General features: G+C 34.1%; 1 protein-coding gene across 5 annotated transcripts in view; it reads right to left on the minus strand.

Moving 5' to 3' along the window:
* The window catches only part of LOC6044546 (sodium/potassium/calcium exchanger Nckx30C), a 238,898-nt gene that overhangs the window by 185,225 nt on the left and 33,575 nt on the right, over nt 1-20,098 (minus strand). For 3 of the 5 annotated variants that reach the window (XM_038253212.1, XM_038253211.1, XM_038253214.1), the window contains exon 2: nt 3,245-3,861. In XM_038253212.1, coding sequence (XP_038109140.1) covers nt 3,245-3,861 — 617 coding nt within the window. The remainder of the gene's footprint in view (nt 1-3,244; nt 3,862-20,098) is intronic. The other 2 variants (XM_038253213.1, XM_038253215.1) reach the window with 1 other exon arrangement.

The following is a 20,098-nucleotide window of genomic DNA, read 5'->3' on the forward strand; positions in this document are numbered from 1 at the left end:
GATTGCTTTGCTCTTTTTTTTATGTGACTTTGCCAATGTTTTTAAAAATATCATTTTTTAGGGGTCAACTTTTGCTGTGTTTTTTACTAACATTTCCTATATTTTTAGTAAAAAGAAGTATGCAGTAATATTTGTAGTATAGGGGAAAGTGGGGCAAGTGTAACAAGCTAAGGAAATGCTCGTTTTAACCCATTAAATACGTTAAAAAATCTGTCGGATTGTTTTAGAATCATCTTATTCCAGGTCTTGACTGAGACTTTGATAGAACAAGTTTTAAAAAAATCTGTTTTTTAATGTAAAAAATTGATTTTAAAATTTTCGATTTTACGTTCTACTCAACTAGTGATTACTTAGATGATAAATAGTAAATTTTCATGATATATGTATGGACAATTTTGTAAACAATTGTTTATCAGTTTTTAAGAACTTTTATGTTTTTTTTTTTTTTTTTCACAATAAATTATGTTGCTGCAGCAATTCGTATTTTTTCCATACTAGAAATCCATATAGTACACTTGCCCCACCTAAACAAGATTTTTTAAAAGCTCTCTACAAAAATAACCAAAGCATAAATCATACTTTATACTACGTGCAAGTCATTGGTAGGGACACTACTGATCTAGGAAAAATAGCATTCTGATAAAATGAGCCTTAAAACGAACCCTAAGCCTTATTTTGTACTTTCCAAATATTATAAGAAAACAAAGGTTTTGAAAAAAACTTGATTGAATCATATTCCTTGTGGCTTTTACGTCGTTTTGGCGGTTATGTGGTAGTAGAATCAGCTAATTGCATTGCTAGCTACAATTCCTCATACTGGATATAATCAAAATTGTAAAAATTACGGCCTTACGAGCGATTGTTCCTCTTGCCCCATAAGGTCGTCTTGCCCCACCTTCCCCTACCAGATTATGTCTCTACGCATCTTTCTACAATTTAAACGATAATGGTGCCAATCTATAGCAGAAAATTTCAAAAGTGACTGTAAAAACGTGAAAAATAGATAGGCAAAATGTCAAATACTACCAAAAATAAACATAAACTAAACAAGATATGCAAATTAAAATACTAAAAATAAAACAAGAAAAATATAAAACAAGAGAAGTAAAGTTTTTCGTAGAAAAAAAATGCTCAAAATGACCTCTTATACACGGAAAAAATAAAAAAAATCGAAAAAAATTTCCTCGGTAGAGCGTTAATTTTTTATAAAGTGCAACATTTTTACGGGTTCGTTAAATATCTCAGGATTGTAATCAAGTTGTGAGGCATTTAAAACTGAACAGAAAAAATGGTAATATTACAACGGCGAATTTTGACACTTCTAATTTTTTTTAGCAAAATAATATTTAGCCAATACACCACATTAGATAGGTTCAATTCAATATATTGAACAAATATATAGTTTATTTAGGGTTAAACAGGTATTTAATATGCGTCTTTATAAAAGGCCAGTGTGGTTTTGCCGTAGACACCACCACTACTGTCAAAAAAGGTTAATATTCTGATCTTTTAAATAGTTCGTAAGTTTCTGTCAAATTTCAGATTTTACATATTTTTTGGCAAAAATAACTAAAAAAATAGGTAACATTCAATCAACCATATTTTCAACATTTAAAACTTGAACTTTTTTCTTTGTGCACAAAATTGAATTTTATCTCAAACATTTATTTATTCATTATATTTATTTAACCAGTTGTTTTTTTTTTTGTTTCAATGGTTTAGAATTTGGCAGGATTGTCCAAATCAGCAACATTGTTTTAATTTAATCGAAAATCAATAATTACGGCAAGTCGCATAACCGGTATCGAAAAATTAGTTGGTAAAAATATAACTTTAAGGAGTTTTTCGATTTCAAGCGTGAATAAATTTCTCAATGTTCAAGAGATTCTTTGACAAGCTGAAAGAAAAACGTTACTGAATTTTCAGCAAAACAAAATGGCAATTGTTTTCCTGAAATTTAATTTGTTTGACAATCATTTTTTGAATTTATGATGATTCAATCTGTCAATATGACAAATATCAACTAAAAAGAGTTAAGAAAGATCTAAATCGCGGAATTGTTAACAGAAATTTCCGTTGTTGAAAATGTATCCCCTGAATCCGCTTTGTATATGCCGGATCCGATACTCTTCGATGGTGTACTCCTTAGAGGAACCGGAAAGAATGTTTATTTCTATTTGTTCAATTTTAATACAAACACTATTTCCTTGTAGAGTCTTGAGAATTTGCGGGATATTCAAAAAACATCTTTATTGTTGATTGCTTCAAAAAAAAATGAGTTCGAGATGTAAAACAACGAATTTTCTAAGTTAAATAATTTAGTTTTATGAAACTCCAGCAGGTCATTATTTAAAATGACTTTCTAAATACAAAACGTGATAAGATAGGCTACAGTATTGTCTAAACATCGCCGGTTAATTAATTTTATTTTGAAATCTTTTGTATTATTCAAGCTAGGTACATCTCTCCGCGAACACCTTACTAAAATAAACTAAACCGTCCCGTATAATTTCCAACGGTGCTCAATCAGGATGCACATTATGCGATTTAACAAGACATTTCCATTTCAGTCGACCCGTCAACTCGTTAGCGCCACGTGTACGCCCCGACACGCAGTAACCGTAACCCGTCCACCCCTCCCGCCGGGGGCGGGGTCAGGTGCAATCGCTTGAGGCTGCAAGCTGCTGCCGTCGGCTGCACGGGATATTTAATTATGAAAATTGAATCACTGCTCCTAGTGGCTGGCCATTACGGAACGGGCACCAGCTCGGCAGCGAGCAGTTTGTTGGCGCTGCACTGTGGGAGTGAATTTTGGCTCATTTGACCCTCCCCCGCCCTTGTTCCCCCCTTCTTGCTAAGGTGCAGCAATGCGATGCGTCCTAGCACCGGACGGACGTTGATTGAATCTCTCACATCAAGGACGAACCGATGTCCAGCGTTGACTTGCTAGTTTGCACCTCGTCATCTCGTTTTGTGGGTTAAAAATCGGTGTGGGTGTGTTTGTTGATGTTTTACTGTACATTTTGTGTGTGTTATTGTGTAAGACTTTGGTGATGGTTAAGTTTTATTGAATTAATGAGTCATGACGGGTGACAAAGTTAACGATGTTTTTATGGTACAAATTTAATGACAGTTGATGAAATTCAATGGTGATGGTGGGAAAACAAAATGAAGATCGAATGAAACCGAAGACTATACGGAAAATTAGGGTGTCCTCTAATTACATGCATCCTCAACTACTTACTGCAGGCATAAGTTGATCAGTGCTTCGAACTCTGGTCACCTTATTTTTATAGATAATCTTCTTCACACATCTCTCCACTTGTTGATTAAACTTCATAAACACAGCGTACGCGATATAGATTATAAACAGCGTTAGCGCCTCCCACCACCAGATCAGGTTGTCACGAAAAAAATAGATCAACGTAAGCAAACTAACACTGTAGAACGTGCAATCGCGGAACAACGGCCACCAGGTAAGTGTTAACAGGGTTTTGGAGAACAACGCACACATACCGATAACGAACAGGATGTTAAACACGGCCGAACCGACGATCGTACCGATACCGACGTCATCGAACGAAACGAACACACCGATCACGCTGGTGAACAGTTCCGGGGCGCTGCCACCGGCGGCCATGAAGGTCGCACCGGCCACGTCATCCGTGATGCCCAGTTTCTCAATGATCACGTCCAAAGAAGGCACAAAGAACTCGTCGCATACGATTGCCAGTGCGACAAACATGTATATTACGCCTAGAATGTGTAATATGACAGCACCATTACGACGTTGCTCAAGCGTAAACAAGTCTGCGGGAAACAGGGGATCCTTTTGCGCTACTACGATGGATGTGTTGGTGCCTGCGAAAAGAAGAAAGAGAAAACATCACATTAGTATTGGTGGCATCCTATTTGTTAGCACCTTGCGACTCCTTCAAATGATTTAGTAATTTTGTGTTTCGTGGAGCCGCATGGTACTTTGTGTGGGCGTTTAGTTACCCCCATAGAAAAGTTCAATGGAGCCATTCAATGATAAAAATCGATAATTATTCTTGCAATAAGCATGTGAGACTCAATACAGTTTCACTTTGGTACTTTTCATGTCTGAGCCCAAACATCAATTATAAAAATATGTTGAGGAAACATTGGATGACCTCCGCCTTTGAAGTTCCAGAAATGAAACTTTTAGGGCTGAATTCACTGCCTTAAAAGCTTTTTAAAAAATAGGATTGTTGTTGTTAATTCTTCTAACTTTTTGAAACATTCGTGAAATTTTAAGATCTTTCCGGAAACAATATTTTCTGTTTTTTTTTAATCATTTTAAAAAAGGCAAACATTCAAATTTACGTCCTTTTGAAATGTTAGCCTTGAAATTTTTTTCCTGAATATTGTTTTCGAAACGATCGTAAAATTTCACGAATTTTTCATGTTTTAACATTGAAAATCGGACCATTAGTTGCTGAGATATCGACATTAAAAAAATGATGAGTTGTTTGGGTGAGACTTAGAAAACATTAATTTTCCTGTTTTTAAATCAGTGCATGGTAATATCACAGCAACTAAGTGTCGTATCAACAATGTACAAAAAATAGAATATAGAGATTTTCTCAGCTCTTCAAAAATATTTGTTTCAAAGTAGGCAAACATGGACACTTATTTAAAAAAAAAAAGAAATAGCTGCGACTATTTTCAAAAAAGTTACCTTTAAAAAACTTGAAAACAGTGCACTTTATCAATAATAAACACCGAAGTACTTTTTGATTGCAAATTTCATTTTACATAGAAAAATGAAGTTGTAAAATGTTAACGACCAATATTTCGATTTATTGATTTAATAAATCATAACTCGGACAATTTTTTTTTTTTTGCAAATTCTGAAAATTTCTGAATAGATCGCATTTGATGTCCCCTAAAACAAATAAAAAAAAAAAAAAAAAAAAAAACAAAAAAAATAGTGTTCATAATAATAGTGAAAAAAACGAAGTTGACTTCATAGCTGTCGGCCACCATTGCTAGTACCAACCACTAGTGTCTTCCTTTTTATCTACAAGGACTTCGCCGCCCTGGGCTCCTAAGTGTATGAAAGTATGGTACGGAGCGACGGCGCCTAATACCCATATTTACACAAAGAATTTTAGAGCGCCCGCCGCGGGATTCGAACCGACGAACTCTGGATTGTAAGTCCAGTGCGCGGTCCGATTGATCCACACGGGCGGGACACATAATAATAGTGACAAAAAGTTAAATTGAAAATCCTCATTTTTTTACCGTGTATCATTTTTTTAGTGTAGTCCTTACCTACAACTTTGCCGAAGACACCAAATCGATCAAAAAAATCCTTCAAATGATACAGATTTTTGAATTTTCATAAATCATTTTTGTCCATAAAATTTGCATGGAAAATTATATGGACAAACTAATGATGCAAAATGGCTTCTTCAGCATACCGAAGGCACCAAAAAAGTTTCAGCCGGATTAAAAAATACAAAAATTAAAATTAAACAAAGCTCGTAAGAGATTGTAAAAGTCCTGAAAGATTTTGCTTCTTGGCCATACTATTTCTATAATCAAAATTTTGTTCTTCATGCAAGCAAAATTTTTCTTAAAAAAAAAATAAAGAGACAGGTCAATTATGAAAAAACTCATGTAAAATATGCTCCATAGAACTACACTGACTCATTGACTTTCCCACAAGACCGATAGTCTACAAACTGCATGAATTAGTTTTGTCTAGTCAAATAGTCATGAGCTGTGTGTGTTCAAAAATGCTCAACATTAAAAAAACAACAAACAATTACAGCCACTCCAAGCCATGTTATGTCGGATAAAGCATTCCATCTTTCCCTCCTTTGATCTCTCTATCTCTCAATCTTCCTTTTTCTCTTGCTCTCTCTGTCTTTCCCTCGTGATGTACATTCCCGCCAACGTAAGCATATTACTTATTAAAGGCCAGATTTTAATTACAAGACCCAACTCTTTTCCGAAACAAAGCAAAACCACTCAGGCTGGCAACACGGCGTGGCCTGGTCGGTCAGGGTTGGTTGTTCCTGTTCCAGAGCGTTGCCGTCGCGTCGAAAGTTTACATAATTGGGGCGAATGTGGCGCGTTCAATATGGCGGAGCCGGTTTCGCGCAAAAGTTTAATAAAGAAAACTTGCGCTTTGCAAAAACAGTGGGTAAAACTTATTTTCTGCGCACATACTCAATACGGCACAGTATTTTTTTATTTCAAGCTACCGCCAGTATTACACTCAATTGCATGTTTCAAAAAATATCCAAAAAGCCGCGCGCATTTAATTTACGCATAACTACACTGTCACAGCTTATTAAAAAGTAAATTGAAGAAATTTACTAAACCGGTTTCGTCATTATGCCTCCGTTTATCACCTTCGAAGTTAAAAATTGATTCAAACTGTAAATCTACTGCGAACAAAGCATACAAAAAATGATACTTATGCTATTAGTAAGGTAGGTTAAAAATTTAAATATTTTATTATATCAAATTTTGAATTCACATTTTCTATACAACTGAGGCCACCTTTTGCTTGGCCAAAAGTCAGCGCCAAAAACTTTGACTCTCGTTTGTCGGAGCCGGCTCCCCGGGGCAAAATCCTTTGGCAACGGTGACGCGGCCAAATGCCAAACAACGGCTGTGAAGAAGTTTTTTTTTTTCATTTTTGTTTCCTTTGGACCTCGAGGTAGCCCTCGTGCCGGCTCGTACTGGCATGAAGGAGCTGCCGCAGAGCAGAGAAAACTGAAATTTAATGCAGCAAAAGAAGCGCCAGACATATCGGTCGGTCGGTACTCACACCGTCCTGGCCGGCTGGCAGCTATGGCCAGTGAGGGCGTGTTCGACTCCATTGGGCTGGCCTAGTTAAAATTTACCGCAGTTTTACTGTATAGCTACACGGCTACGACTGGGCTGGCCGGCCTGGGGTGGTGGTTACCGATGCTCTAATTGTTCGATGCGTTCTAGTTGGACTATTTCATGTTTTCCCAAGTACGATTTGGGATGATTGCGATTGGGGGTTTTCCCGGGGTTTCCTCGGCATTGAGGGAGATTTAAACCCTAAGTGGTGTGCTAACTTATGAGCTGTAAAGTTCAGATTATGTAGATGTTAGCTTGAAGGTTAATGATTGATGATTTTTACGATTTCAAATGCGAATTCAGCTGTTCATATTAACTTTTATTTATATTTATATAAATGGAGGCAACAGTGTCCAGAAAAAAACTCATTTCTCCACAAGCAGAAAACTGTTTTTCGAGCCTAGTTTTATAGATTTTTATACTTAAAGTTAAAGTTGTTGAAATATGATTTAAATGTAAAATAACCGTTTTAAAATTGCTTGTGTGGTTTTGGTCCTAGCGAAATATTTGTAAAGTATCCCCATACTTCTTTTTAAGGTTTTCGGTACAATATTGAGTGAATTTGCTCATAATTGTCCCAAAGGCCTTAACTACCACAATAAACAAAATGTGCACAAAAAAGAACATATGTAATTGAAAGTGTTGAAAGTGACTTTCTCTGAAAATCCTCAAAGGAATGCTAACGAAACAAGTTGTTTCAATCTGAGTTTTTCTTTTTTTAGGCACCGCCCTGTAAATTGCATCTCTAGTCATTTTCCGTAAAAAAAAACAATGAAAAAAAGCAAAATGACATGATTTTTTTTGGTAGTGAAATTATTGCCAAGTTGTCTAAATTTTCATATGTTTCAAATATATTTTAATTTAACACCATAAAAGTGTTCCGCAATGATGCTACAAAATAATTATTCTCTATCAACATTGCTTTGTATTTTTTATTTGGATGATGCATTTGTCCAAATAAAGCCATTTTGTATCATATTTTTTTCGATACAAGGCTCGATACAATATTTTTTGTATGCTTTGCTGATTGGTCATTCAAAATGGGTATGGGAAATGGGAATCTTGTTAAGCATTCTTCTGATCGATGTTGTGTCTTCGGCAAAGTTGTTCCTTATGATGATTACATTGAAAAAATGAACATTTTATTTCACTTTTTATTACCAAAAGTTAAATTACCAAAATTTGTATTTTTTATGAACTTTATGAAACAGTGGTTTTAATTGATCGAAATCAACAAAACTATAAATACCGAAACAATATTCGGGTAAACAGTATTCAGTTCGGGCAATTTTCAATATCATCATGACTTGGGAACGTTATCGTCCAGTGCATCGTGACGTGACGCAATGTTCGAACTGCTTGCAGCTTGGACATGGTGGAAGGAACTGTTTCATCAAGAGTCGTTGTGCAACCTGCGGAGGCAGGGCCGTGCACAGGATTTTTGAAAGGGGAGGGTTTTCTCGAATGGGGCGCATGGGGTGCTTGTTTAGATTGCGAAAGGGCGCTAACAGTCAATCTTTACACGCGTTAATACGAAGTTTGAGCGAATTTGAGATTTTTGCGCAAATGAGAGTTTTGGCGTAAATCGGAAGAGGGATGGACCAGTAACTTGTGGAGCGTAAACGGGGTTTTGGATGAAACTTTGCCACTCACCATGCATTCTCTATGTCAAAAGAAGCAATTTTGCATCATTCGTTTTTCTATACAAATGTCCATACAATTCTGGGGGCTGGTCATATTAAATTTGTATGCAAATGAATGAATTTCTATATCTTGACAAGGGATTTTCTGATCGATTTGGTGTCTAGGGTAAAAAAACCCGATTTTTTATGTTTTAGGAGACTAAAAAAGACATCTTCGGAGCTTTAGTGATGGTGCAAAATCTGGCTTAGGAGATATGTTTTTTTTGAAGAAAAAAAACGAAAGTGGACAAAAATGATTGAAGCAATTTTGTTAACAAAATGTACCTTTTTCAGGGTTAAGCTAATTTTAGGACTGCATTTTCAATTTATTTTGGTTTCTTTTTATTTTAAAATAATACTTCTGGAATTTAAAGTACCCCTAAAAAATTTTTTTGAAGAGCCAAGAAAATTTTGTACAATTTTCTCTCTGAAACTTTCAAATCGAGCAATTTGTTTCTGAGATATACAATCTCAAAGAAATCAAATCGATGAACTTGATTTTTTTAAGTGTTAACCCTTTGCTGCCCAAATTATTTCGATTTTTTTAAGAGCGAGTCCACGAACAGGGCATACCCCTTTGTATGGGACGTCGTTTGGACCTCACCAATCTGCCTGAAATTTTCAGGGGTTGTTTGTACATATAAAACTAGCATCTGGCCAAAATATGAGCACTCTAGGTTAACGGGAAGTGGGGCAAATCGGGACACAAAGTTTGAAGGTTCAAAAACGTAAAAAATCTTAAAAAGGCTATAACTTAGGCAAAATTGAATTTAATTTCAAAATTCGAAATGCATCTTAAAGGGCTTTAAAAATGCACCCAAATGCAGGGTAGAGCATCCAAATCGGTGAATTCTAAAGGGAGTTATTGGCATTTTAGTGAAAAAATAGCATAATTTTCAAACTCAAATAAAAAAGTGTTCCATCCAGATATCAACTCGGATCGACCTGCAGCTTGTAGGGGACATCTGGAACTACCATCTGAGACTGAGACCGGGTTGGGTAAGGCAGTTTAACATATTGAATAGACACTTTTACTTTTAGTGAATTTTTTGGTTGTAAATTTTTGCTCGGGGGACCCCTTAGATCCCAATTTATGGTGATAATTTTATCATATTCGTGTTCCTGAGACATTTTCACATTAGAAACATACTTAAAAATGTATATTATCATCCACTTTAACTTTTTAAAAAATGAAAGGTAAACAAAAATAAAGAAGCTGCTTTTTTTTGGTGTCGTCTAGTATCCTTGGAAACGAACATGATTTTCAATAAAGTGAATCAAAGTTTTTTTTAAACTTTCATTTTTTAAAGGGTTAAAATGGATGAAAACAAACATTTTTATGCATGTTTCTAATGTGAAATTGTCTCAGGAACACGATTATGATAAAATTATCACCAGAAAATGGGATCTAAAGGGTCCTCAAAGCAAACATTTACTACCAAAAAATTCACTAAAAGTAAAAGTGTCTATTCAATATGTTAAACTGCCTTACCCAAAGCGGTCTCAGTCTCAGATGGTAGTCCCAGATGTCCCCTACAAGCTGCAGGTCGATCCGAGTTGATATCTGGATGGAACACTTTTTTATTTGAGTTTGAAAATTATGCTATTTTTTCACTAAAATGCCAATAACTCCCTTTAGAATTCACCGATTTGGATGCTCTACCCTGCATTTGGGTGCATTTTTAAAGCCCTTTAAGATGCATTTCGAATTTTGAAATTAAATTCAATTTTGCCTAAGTTATAGCCTTTTTAAGATTTTTTACGTTTTTGAACCTTCAAACTTTGTGTCCCGATTTGCCCCACTTCCCGTTAACCTAGAGTGCTCATATTTTGGCCAGATACTAGTTTTATATGTACAAACAACCCCTGAAAATTTCAGGCAGATTGGTGAGGTCGATGCGAGATGGGTATGCTTTGCTCGTGGATTCGCTCTTAATTTTTTCCTTGTCACTTTGAGCAACTTTTGTTCTACGAAAAACTTTACTTCTCTTATTTTATGTTGTTTTTGTTTCATTTTTAGTTTTGATATTTGCATTTATCTTGTTTAGTTGATATTTGTTTTTGGTAGTATTTTGCCTATTCACCAAATTTGTCAAGTTTTTTACAGCCAATTTTTCATTTTTTTTTACTCTAGAACAAACTATTATCATTTAAATTATTAAAAAATGCTTAGATGTATAGTCTGAGACAGTAGAAAAAAAAAGTACAGAAAATATTAGTGAAAACAGCCAAGAAAAACAACCATTTTTTAAAACATTGGTAAAGTCACATAAAACAAGTCACACGTTCAACCCTAAAAATTTTCCAAATTTTAATAGTTCTTCTTTCCAATGCTTTTTAAAGGTCGAAAAATGGTTAAAAAATTATTTTTGGCGAATTATTAGATCGATCCCCGTCTAGAGGTGGGGTTGGGTTGTAGCTGGATAAACTGAAAGTGTTCAACTGATCATAACTCGGAAACTACTGGTCCGATTTTCAATCGACTTTTCTTTGCATTCCCTATGTCAAAAGAAGCAATTTTGCATCAATTGTTTTTCCATACAAGTCTCCATACAATTTTGAGGGCTGGAATGGGTATGTAAACGTATGAAATTTTGTACCTTAGGACGGAATTTTGTGAAAATCTGAAAAATTAGATTAGAAACTTCATTTTTGGGTCAAACATTTGTAACAGACTTTTGAGTATAAAAAATGAAAAAAGATAATTTTGAATATATCTCTATCAATTCCTTGACTTTTCCGAAGAAACGTCCTAGAAAATCGAAAAAAGTAACAAAGTTGCTACAGGAAACAAAGATATATTTCGATTTCGATCCGAAAAGGCACTTCTCTCATAAACAAAATTTAAAAAATGATAAAATAATTAAAATATTAAAAAAAAATACTAACATGCCAACGCCTTTAAACCACCATAGAAATGATGAAAATATTTTAAGATTTCAAAGAAAGTTTCACAACACGTAAAAAAATAATCAAAAAAAGTTGGCTCAACAACATAAAAATGATAAAAAGTTGCGCCTTGTGATGAAATAAAAATGTTAAATACCGTAAAACGGGGTGACTTTGATATCCGGGGACTTTGATAGGTTTGCGATTTTTCCGCAAAATTAAGAGTACAACTAAAATACGTACGGAATGGTTTAGAATCATACTGACCGTGGTAGAGAAGAGTTCAAAGTACCTCAAAAAGAACTTTTCATAAAATGTTGAAAGGTTTTAAAAGTTAGTTAACTATAGTTAAGAAAATGTTGATGGAAGTCATTATTTTAGACTTCTCGATGTGTCATGATTTTCTCAATGAACATGATTTTTAATCGGAAAACGGAATGCATTTTCGGATTCTTTGGACAATTTTCCACTAGGAGAAGGTTAAAAAAGTTTGTAAATAATAAATAATATGTGTTTTTGAAACATAATTTAAAAAATCTCCAAATTTATAGGCAATTTCAGTTGAACAAATTTCATGTAAAATGTAAAAACTTGTGATTCGTGCTTTGAATTCAGTATAAAATGCAATATAAATCGTTAATTTTATAAACAAAACTAGTTTTAAGAAATTTCAGGCAAAATTCCGACTTTTTAACAATTTTACCTAAAATTTATATGTATTTTGCTAAAAAGCTTATACACATAGTTAACTAAATATAAACATTGATTTTTTTCTTAAAACTATATCAGCTACTTTAGTGATGGTACATTTAGCGTACAAATAAAGTTTGAACATCTTTCTATTTTTCTAAACATTATTGAAAAAACTTTTTTTCCGAAATAGTCAATGGACTTTGTGTGGCCTACCCCAGTACATGTTTAAAAAAAATAATAATCTTGAGAAAAACCTTACCTGTTCGAAAATATTCCAAAAACAAATTGAAATCCTATCAAAGTCACCCCGGTTTACGGTAAAACAAGTTGACTACCTTTTTGAAAATAAAATTTCACTAGAGGTGCCCTCATGACAAAATTTAAAAAAAATGAAAAAAGTAGAGCAACATAAAAAAAGATCAAAGATATTTTGAAAATAGGATTTTACCAGCGGCGTTTTGTTAAAATTAAAATAAAATTAAATTATTTGACTATCGGCGTTCCTCAAGCTATAAAGGCTGTTCAAAATTAGTCAAACAAAGTTTGCCAACCGGTGCAAAAAATTGTTGTAGCTAGAACGCTAAACAGAATTTTTATTTTTTTATGTTACCGTACGCCAAACTTTGTTTGGCTCTTATTAAACAGTCTTTCTGTTGCTAGAGGGGCGTCGACAGTCAAACTTTTTTTGTTGAATGTTTTAATTTTGTCATAATAGCGTTTCCAGTAAAATCTAATTTTTACAATATTTTTATCATTTTTAAGCTGCTTTGGGCACCGATTATTCAACTTTTTTATTCAATATTTTTACCAATTTTTTTTCCCCACTCATAAGGGCGCCTCCAGTAAAACTTACATATTGATAATTTACATAAAAATGTTTACGCCATAGGGGCGCCCCCATTCCATTTTCCATATCGAGAATTTGCATGATTTTTTTAAGTCGTAGGGGCGCCTCAAGTCAAATTTTTCATATCGAGAATTTGCATGATTTTGTTTAGTCATAAGGGCGCCTCCAGTCAAATTTTCATAACAAAATTTGAATGATTTTTTTAAAGTCGTAGTGGCGTCTCCAATTAAATTTTCATAAAAATGTTTTAGTCATAGGGGCGCCTCCAGTCAATTTTCATAATAAGAAATTGTATGATTTTTTAAAGTCGTAGGGACGTATCTATTAAATTTTTCACAGCGAAAATTTGCATGATTTTTTAAGTCGTAGGGGCGTCTCCTGTCAAATTTTTAATATTTAAAATTTGTTCAAAATAATTTAAGTCGTAGGGGCGCCACCAGTTAAATTTTCATAATAAGAATTTGTATGATTTTTTTAAGTAATAAGGGCGCCTCAATCCAAGTTGCCATATCAAGAATATGCCTTTAAAGTCGTAGGGGCGTCTTCAGTCATATTTTTACCTTGAGAATATGTATTTAAAAAAATAATTCATAGGGGCGCTTCAAGTCAATTATTCATATCCAGAATTTGCATGATTTTTTTAAGTCGTAGGGGCGCCTCCAGTCAAATTTTTAATGTTGAGAATATGTTTAAAAAAAATTAGATCGTAGTGGCGCCTCCAGTTAAATTTTCATATTGAGAATTTTCATAAAAATGTTTAATTCATAATCATAGGTCAAATTTTCATAATAAGAATTTGTATGATTTTTTTAAGTCATAAGAGCGCCTCCATTTATTTTTTCATGTCGAAAATTGGCCTGATTTTTTTTAAGTCATTAGAGCGTCTCCAGTCATAAATTAATATAGAGAATTTGTATTGGAAAAAATAAATCGTAGGGGCGCCTCCAGTTAGATTTTCATAATTTTCATAATAAATTTTTAGTCGTAGGGGCGCCTCCAGTAATTTTTTTTTAATAAAATGTGTATGATTTTTTAAAACATAAAAGCGCCTCCAGTCAAATTTTCATTCTAAAATTTGCATGTTTTTTTAAGTCGTAGGGGCGCCTCCAGTCAAATTTTTATATTGCATATTCGTATTGAAAAAAATTAAGTCTTAGGGGCGCCTCCAGTTCAATTTTCATGAAAATGTTTTACTTATAGGGGCGCCTCCAGTCAATTTTTCATATCGAGAATTTGCTTTCTTTTTTTAAGTAATAAGGGTGCCTCCAGTCAAATTTTCATAACAAAATTTGCATGATTTTTTCAAAGTCGTAGGGGCGCCTCTATTCAATTTTTCATATCGAGAATTTGCATGATTTTTTAAAGTTATAGGAGCGCCTCCAGTCAAATTTTCATAACAAAATTTGCATGATTTTTTTAAAGTCGAAGGGGCGCCTCCTTTAAATTTTTCATATCGAGAATTTGCATGATTTTTTTAAGTCGTAGGGGCGCCTCCAGTCTAATTTTTATATTGCATATTCATATTTAAAAAAAATAAGTCTTAGGGGCGCCTCTAGTTAAATTTTCATAATTTTCATAAAAATGTTTTAGTCATCAAGGCCCCTCCAGACAAATTTTTAATATCGAGAATTTACATGATTTTTTTAAGACGTAGGGCGCCTCCAGTCAAATTTCTATATAACATATTCGTATTGAAATAAAAAATAAGTCTTAGGGGCGCGTACAGTTAAATTTTCATAATTTTCATAAAAATCTGGTAGTCATAGGGGCACCTCCAGTCAAATTTTTTATATCGAGAATTTGCATGATTTTTTAAGTTATAAGGGCGCCTCCAGTCAAATTATCATAACAAAATTTATATGATTTTTTAAAGTCGAAGGGGCGCCTCTATTCAATTTTTCATATCAAGAATTTGCATGATTTTTTTTAAGTCGTAGGGGCGCCTCCAGTCAAATTTTCATAACAAAATTTGTATGATTTTTTAAAGTCGAAGGGGCGCCTCCAATCAATTTTTCATATCAAGAATTTGCATGATTTTTTAAGTCGTAGGGGCGCCTCCAGTCAAATTTTTATATGGCATATTCGTATTGAAAAAAATTAAGTCTTAGGGGCGCGTCCAGTTCAATTTTCATGAAAATGTTTTACTTATAGGGGCGCCTCCAGTCAATTTTTCATATCGAGAATTTTCATTCTTTTTTTAAGTAGTAAGGGTGTCTCCAGTCAAATTTTCATAACAAAATTTGCATGATTTTTTCAAAGTCGTAGGAGCGCCTCTATTCAATTTTTCATATCGAGAATTTGCATGATTTTTTAAAGTCATAGGAGCGCCTCCAGTCAAATTTTCATAACAAAATTTGCATGATTTTTTAAAGTCGAAGGGGCGCCTCCATTGAATTTTTTATATCGAGAATTTGCATGATTTTTTCAAGTCGTCGGGGTGCCTCCAGTCAAATTTTTATATTTCATATTCGTATTGAAAAAAAATTAAGTCTTAGGGGCGCGTCCAGCTAAATTTTCATATTTTTCATAAAAATCTGGTAGTCATAGGGGCGCCTCCAGTCAAATTTTTCATATCGAGAATTTGCATGATTTTTTTAAGACGTAGGGGCGCCTCCAGTCAAATTTTTATATTGCATATTCGTATTGATAAAAATTATGTCTTAGGGGCGCCTCTAGTTAAATTTTCATAATTTTCATTAAAAATGTTTTAGTCATAAGGGCGCCTCCATTCAATTTTTCATATCGAGAATATGCATGATTTTTTTAAGTCATAAGGGCGCCTCAAGTCAAATTTTCATAACAAAATTTGTATGATTTTTTTTAATTCGTAGGGGCGCCTCTATTCAATTTTTCATATCGAGAATTTGCATGATTTTTTAAAGTCATAAGAGCGCCCCCAGTCAAATTTTCATAACAAAATTTGCATGATTTTTTAAAGTCGAAGGGGCACCTCCATTAAATTTTTTATATCGAGAATTTGCATGATTTTTTCAAGTCGTCGGGGCGCCTCCAGTCAAATTTTTATATTGCATATTCATATTGAAAGAAAAAGTCTTAGGAGCGCCTCCAGTTAAATTTTCATAAAAATGTTTTAGTCATTAGGGCGCCTCCAGTAAAAATTTTCATATCGAGAATTTGCATGATTTTTTTAAGTCATAAGGGCGCCTCCAGTCAAATTATCATAACAAAATTTGTATGATTTTTTTAAAGTCGTAGTGGTGCCTCCAGTCAAATTTTCATAACAAAATTTGCATGATTTTTTAAGTCGTAGGGGCGCCTCCAGTCAAATTTTTATATTGCATATTCATATTGAAAAAAATAAGTCTAAGGGGCGCGTCCAGTTCAATTTTCATAAAAATGTTTTAGTCATAGGGGCGCCTCCAGTCAAATTTTTCATATCGAGAATTTGCATGATTTTTTTAAGTCGTAGGGGCGCCTCCAGTCAAATTTTTATATTGCATATTCGTATTGAAAAAAAATAAGTCTTAGGGGCGCCTCCAGTTAAATTTTCATAATTTTCATAAAAATGTTTTAGTCATCAGGGCGCCTCCAGTCAAATTTTTCATATCGAGAATTTGCATGATTTTTTAAGTTATAAGGTCGAAAAGGCGCCTCCATTCAATTTTTCATATCGAGAATTTGCATGATTTTTTTAAGTCGTAGGGGCGCCTCCAGTCAAATTTTTATATTGCATATTCGTATTGAAAAAAAATAAGTCTTAGGGGCGCCTCCAGTTAAATTTTCATAATTTTCATAAAAATGGTTTAGTCATCAGGGCGCCTCCAGTCAAATTTTTCATATCGAAAATTTGCATGATTTTTTTAAGACGTAGGGGCGCCTCCAGTCAAATTTTTATATTGCATATTCGTATTGATAAAAATTAAGTCTTAGGGGCGCCTCCAGTTAAATTTTCATAATTTTCATAAAAATGTTTTAGTCATCAGGGCGCCTCCAGTCAAATTTTTCATATCGAAAATTTGCATGATTTTTTTAAGACGTAGGGGCGCCTCCAGTCAAATTTTTATATTGCATATTCGTATTGATAAAAATTAAGTCTTAGGGGCGCCTCCAGTTAAATTTTCATAATTTTTATAAAAATGTTTTAGTCATCAGGGTGCCTTCAATCAAATTTTTCATATCGAGAATTTGCATGATTTTTTTAAGACGTAGGGGCGCCTCCAGTCAAATTTTTATATTGCATATTCGTATTGATAAAAATTAAGTCTTAGGGGCGCCTCCAGTTAAATTTTCATAATTTTCATAAAAATGTTTTAGTCATCAGGGCGCCTCCAGTCAAATTTTTCATATCGAAAATTTGCATGATTTTTTTAAGACGTAGGGGCGCCTCCAGTCAAATTTTTATATTGCATATTCGTATTGATAAAAATTAAGTCTTAGGGCGCCTCCAGTTAAATTTTCATAATTTTCATAAAAATGTTTTAGTCATCAGGGCGCCTCCAGTCAAATTTTTCATATCGAAAATTTGCATGATTTTTTTAAGACGTAGGGGCGCCTCCAGTCAAATTTTTATATTGCATATTCGTATTGATAAAAATTAAGTCTTAGGGGCGCCTCCAGTTAAATTTTCATAATTTTCATAAAAATGTTTTAGTCATCAGGGCGCCTCCAGTCAAATTTTTCATATCGAAAATTTGCATGATTTTTTTAAGACGTAGGGGCGCCTCCAGTCAAATATTTATATTGCATATTCGTATTGATAAAAATCAAGTCTTAGGGGCGCCTCCAGTTAAATTTTCATAATTTTCATAAAAATGTTTTAGTCATCAGGGCGCCTCCAGTCAAATTTTTCATATCGAAAATTTGCATGATTTTTTTAAGACGTAGGGGCGCCAGTCAAATTTTTATATTGCATATTCGTATTGATAAAAATTAAGTCTTAGGGGCGCCTCCAGTTAAATTTTCATAATTTTTATAAAAATGTTTTAGTCATCAGGGTGCCTTCAATCAAATTTTTCATATCGAGAATTTGCATGATTTTTTTAAGACGTAGGGGCGCCTCCAGTCAAATTTTTATATTGCATATTCGTATTGATAAAAATTAAGTCTTAGGGCGCCTCCAGTTAAATTTTCATAATTTTCATAAAAATGTTTTAGTCATCAGGGCGCCTCCAGTCAAATTTTTCATATCGAAAATTTGCATGATTTTTTTAAGACGTAGGGGCGCCTCCAGTCAAATTTTTATATTGCATATTCGTATTGATAAAAATTAAGTCTTAGGGGCGCCTCCAGTTAAATTTTCATAATTTTCATAAAAATGTTTTAGTCATCAGGGCGCCTCCAGTCAAATTTTTCATATCGAAAATTTGCATGATTTTTTTAAGACGTAGGGGCGCCTCCAGTCAAATTTTTATATTGCATATTCGTATTGATAAAAATTAAGTCTTAGGGGCGGCTCCAGTTAAATTTTCATAATTTTCATAAAAATGTTTTAGTCATCAGGGCGCCTCCAGTCAAATTTTTCATATCGAAAATTTGCATGATTTTTTTAAGACGTAGGGGCGCCTCCAGTCAAATTTTTATATTGCATATTCGTATTGATAAAAATTAAGTCTTAGGGCGCCTCCAGTTAAATTTTCATAATTTTCATAAAAATGTTTTAGTCATCAGGGCGCCTCCAGTCAAATTTTTCATATCGAAAATTTGCATGATTTTTTTAAGACGTAGGGGCGCCTCCAGTCAAATTTTTATATTGCATATTCGTATTGATAAAAATTAAGTCTTAGGGGCGCCTCCAGTTAAATTTTCATAATTTTCATAAAAATGTTTTAGTCATCAGGGCGCCTCCAGTCAAATTTTTCATATCGAGAATTTGCATGATTTTTTTAAGACGTAGGGGCGCCTCCAGTCAAATTTTTATATTGCATATTCGTATTGATAAAAATTATGTCTTAGGGGCGCCTCTAGTTAAATTTTCATAATTTTCATTAAAAATGTTTTAGTCATAAGGGCGCCTCCATTCAATTTTTCATATCGAGAATTTGCATGATTTTTTTAAGTCATAAAGGCGCCTCCAGTCAAATTTTCATAACAAAATTTGTATGATTTTTTAAAGCCGAAGGGGCGCCTCCATTCAATTTTTCATATCGAGAATTTGCATGATTTTTTAAAGTCATAAGGGCGCCAGTCAAATTTTCATAACAAAATTTGCATGATTTTTTAAAGTCGAAAGTGCGCCTCTATTAAATTTTTTATATCGAGAATTTGCATGATTTTTTAAGTCGTAGGGGCGCCTCTAGTCAAATTTTTATATTGCATATTCGTATAGAAAAAAAATTAAGTCTTAGGGGCGCCTCCAGTCAAATTTTTCATATCGATTTGAAAAAAGAAAAAAATCTCTTTGGCATTTTAGCAACATAGCTAAAAAAATCGGCCCTTCGGACCGAGGGGCGCATGGGGTGTAACTAACTTAATTTTCCAGGGGGGGGTTAAACCCCTAAAACCCCTAAAACCCCCCCCTTGTACACGGCCCTGTGCGGAGGTGAACACAAAACTCAAGCTTGCAACACAATCCACGAGAACATCGAAGCCAAATGCTTCAAATGCGGTGGCGACCATTCTACCAAGAATCGGAGCTGCCCAAAACGTGCTGAGTTTGTGAAAATTCGGCAGCAAGCGACGACGAGGCACCAACCAAATCGCCGCAAAACACCACCAGAATTCACGGACGTGAATTTTCCTCCTTTGGCGTCACCAGGAGCGGGATCTGCTCGAGTGGTTCCAAATCTGCAGCCATTGCCGTTGAATCAGCGGCAAAAAGTTGCAGAGAATACAACACCTCCAGGGTTCAGTCAGCAACCGAGGGAAAACCAACCAGCATCAACGGATGAAGGCAGTAGTGACCTGTTTTCACCACAAGAACTTCTGAACATTTTCATCGAGATGACAACAACACTGCGTGGTTGCAAAACTCGTGTAAGAACGCTTGGAGGAATTATCTTAAAATATAGTCCTAGTTTACTCGTTCTAATGATTTTGAATATTTCAAAGAATTTTTATTTAAGTTTTAAGTTAGGATTACTTGTTAGTTATTTTTTCTTTTTTACCCAAATGTATTCGATTAAATTCAAAAGTGTAAAAAAAATTTAATAAATAAAGAATG

Source organism: Culex quinquefasciatus, chromosome 2 (assembly GCF_015732765.1).
Source record: "Culex quinquefasciatus strain JHB chromosome 2, VPISU_Cqui_1.0_pri_paternal, whole genome shotgun sequence".
NCBI lineage: Eukaryota > Metazoa > Arthropoda > Insecta > Diptera > Culicidae > Culex > Culex quinquefasciatus.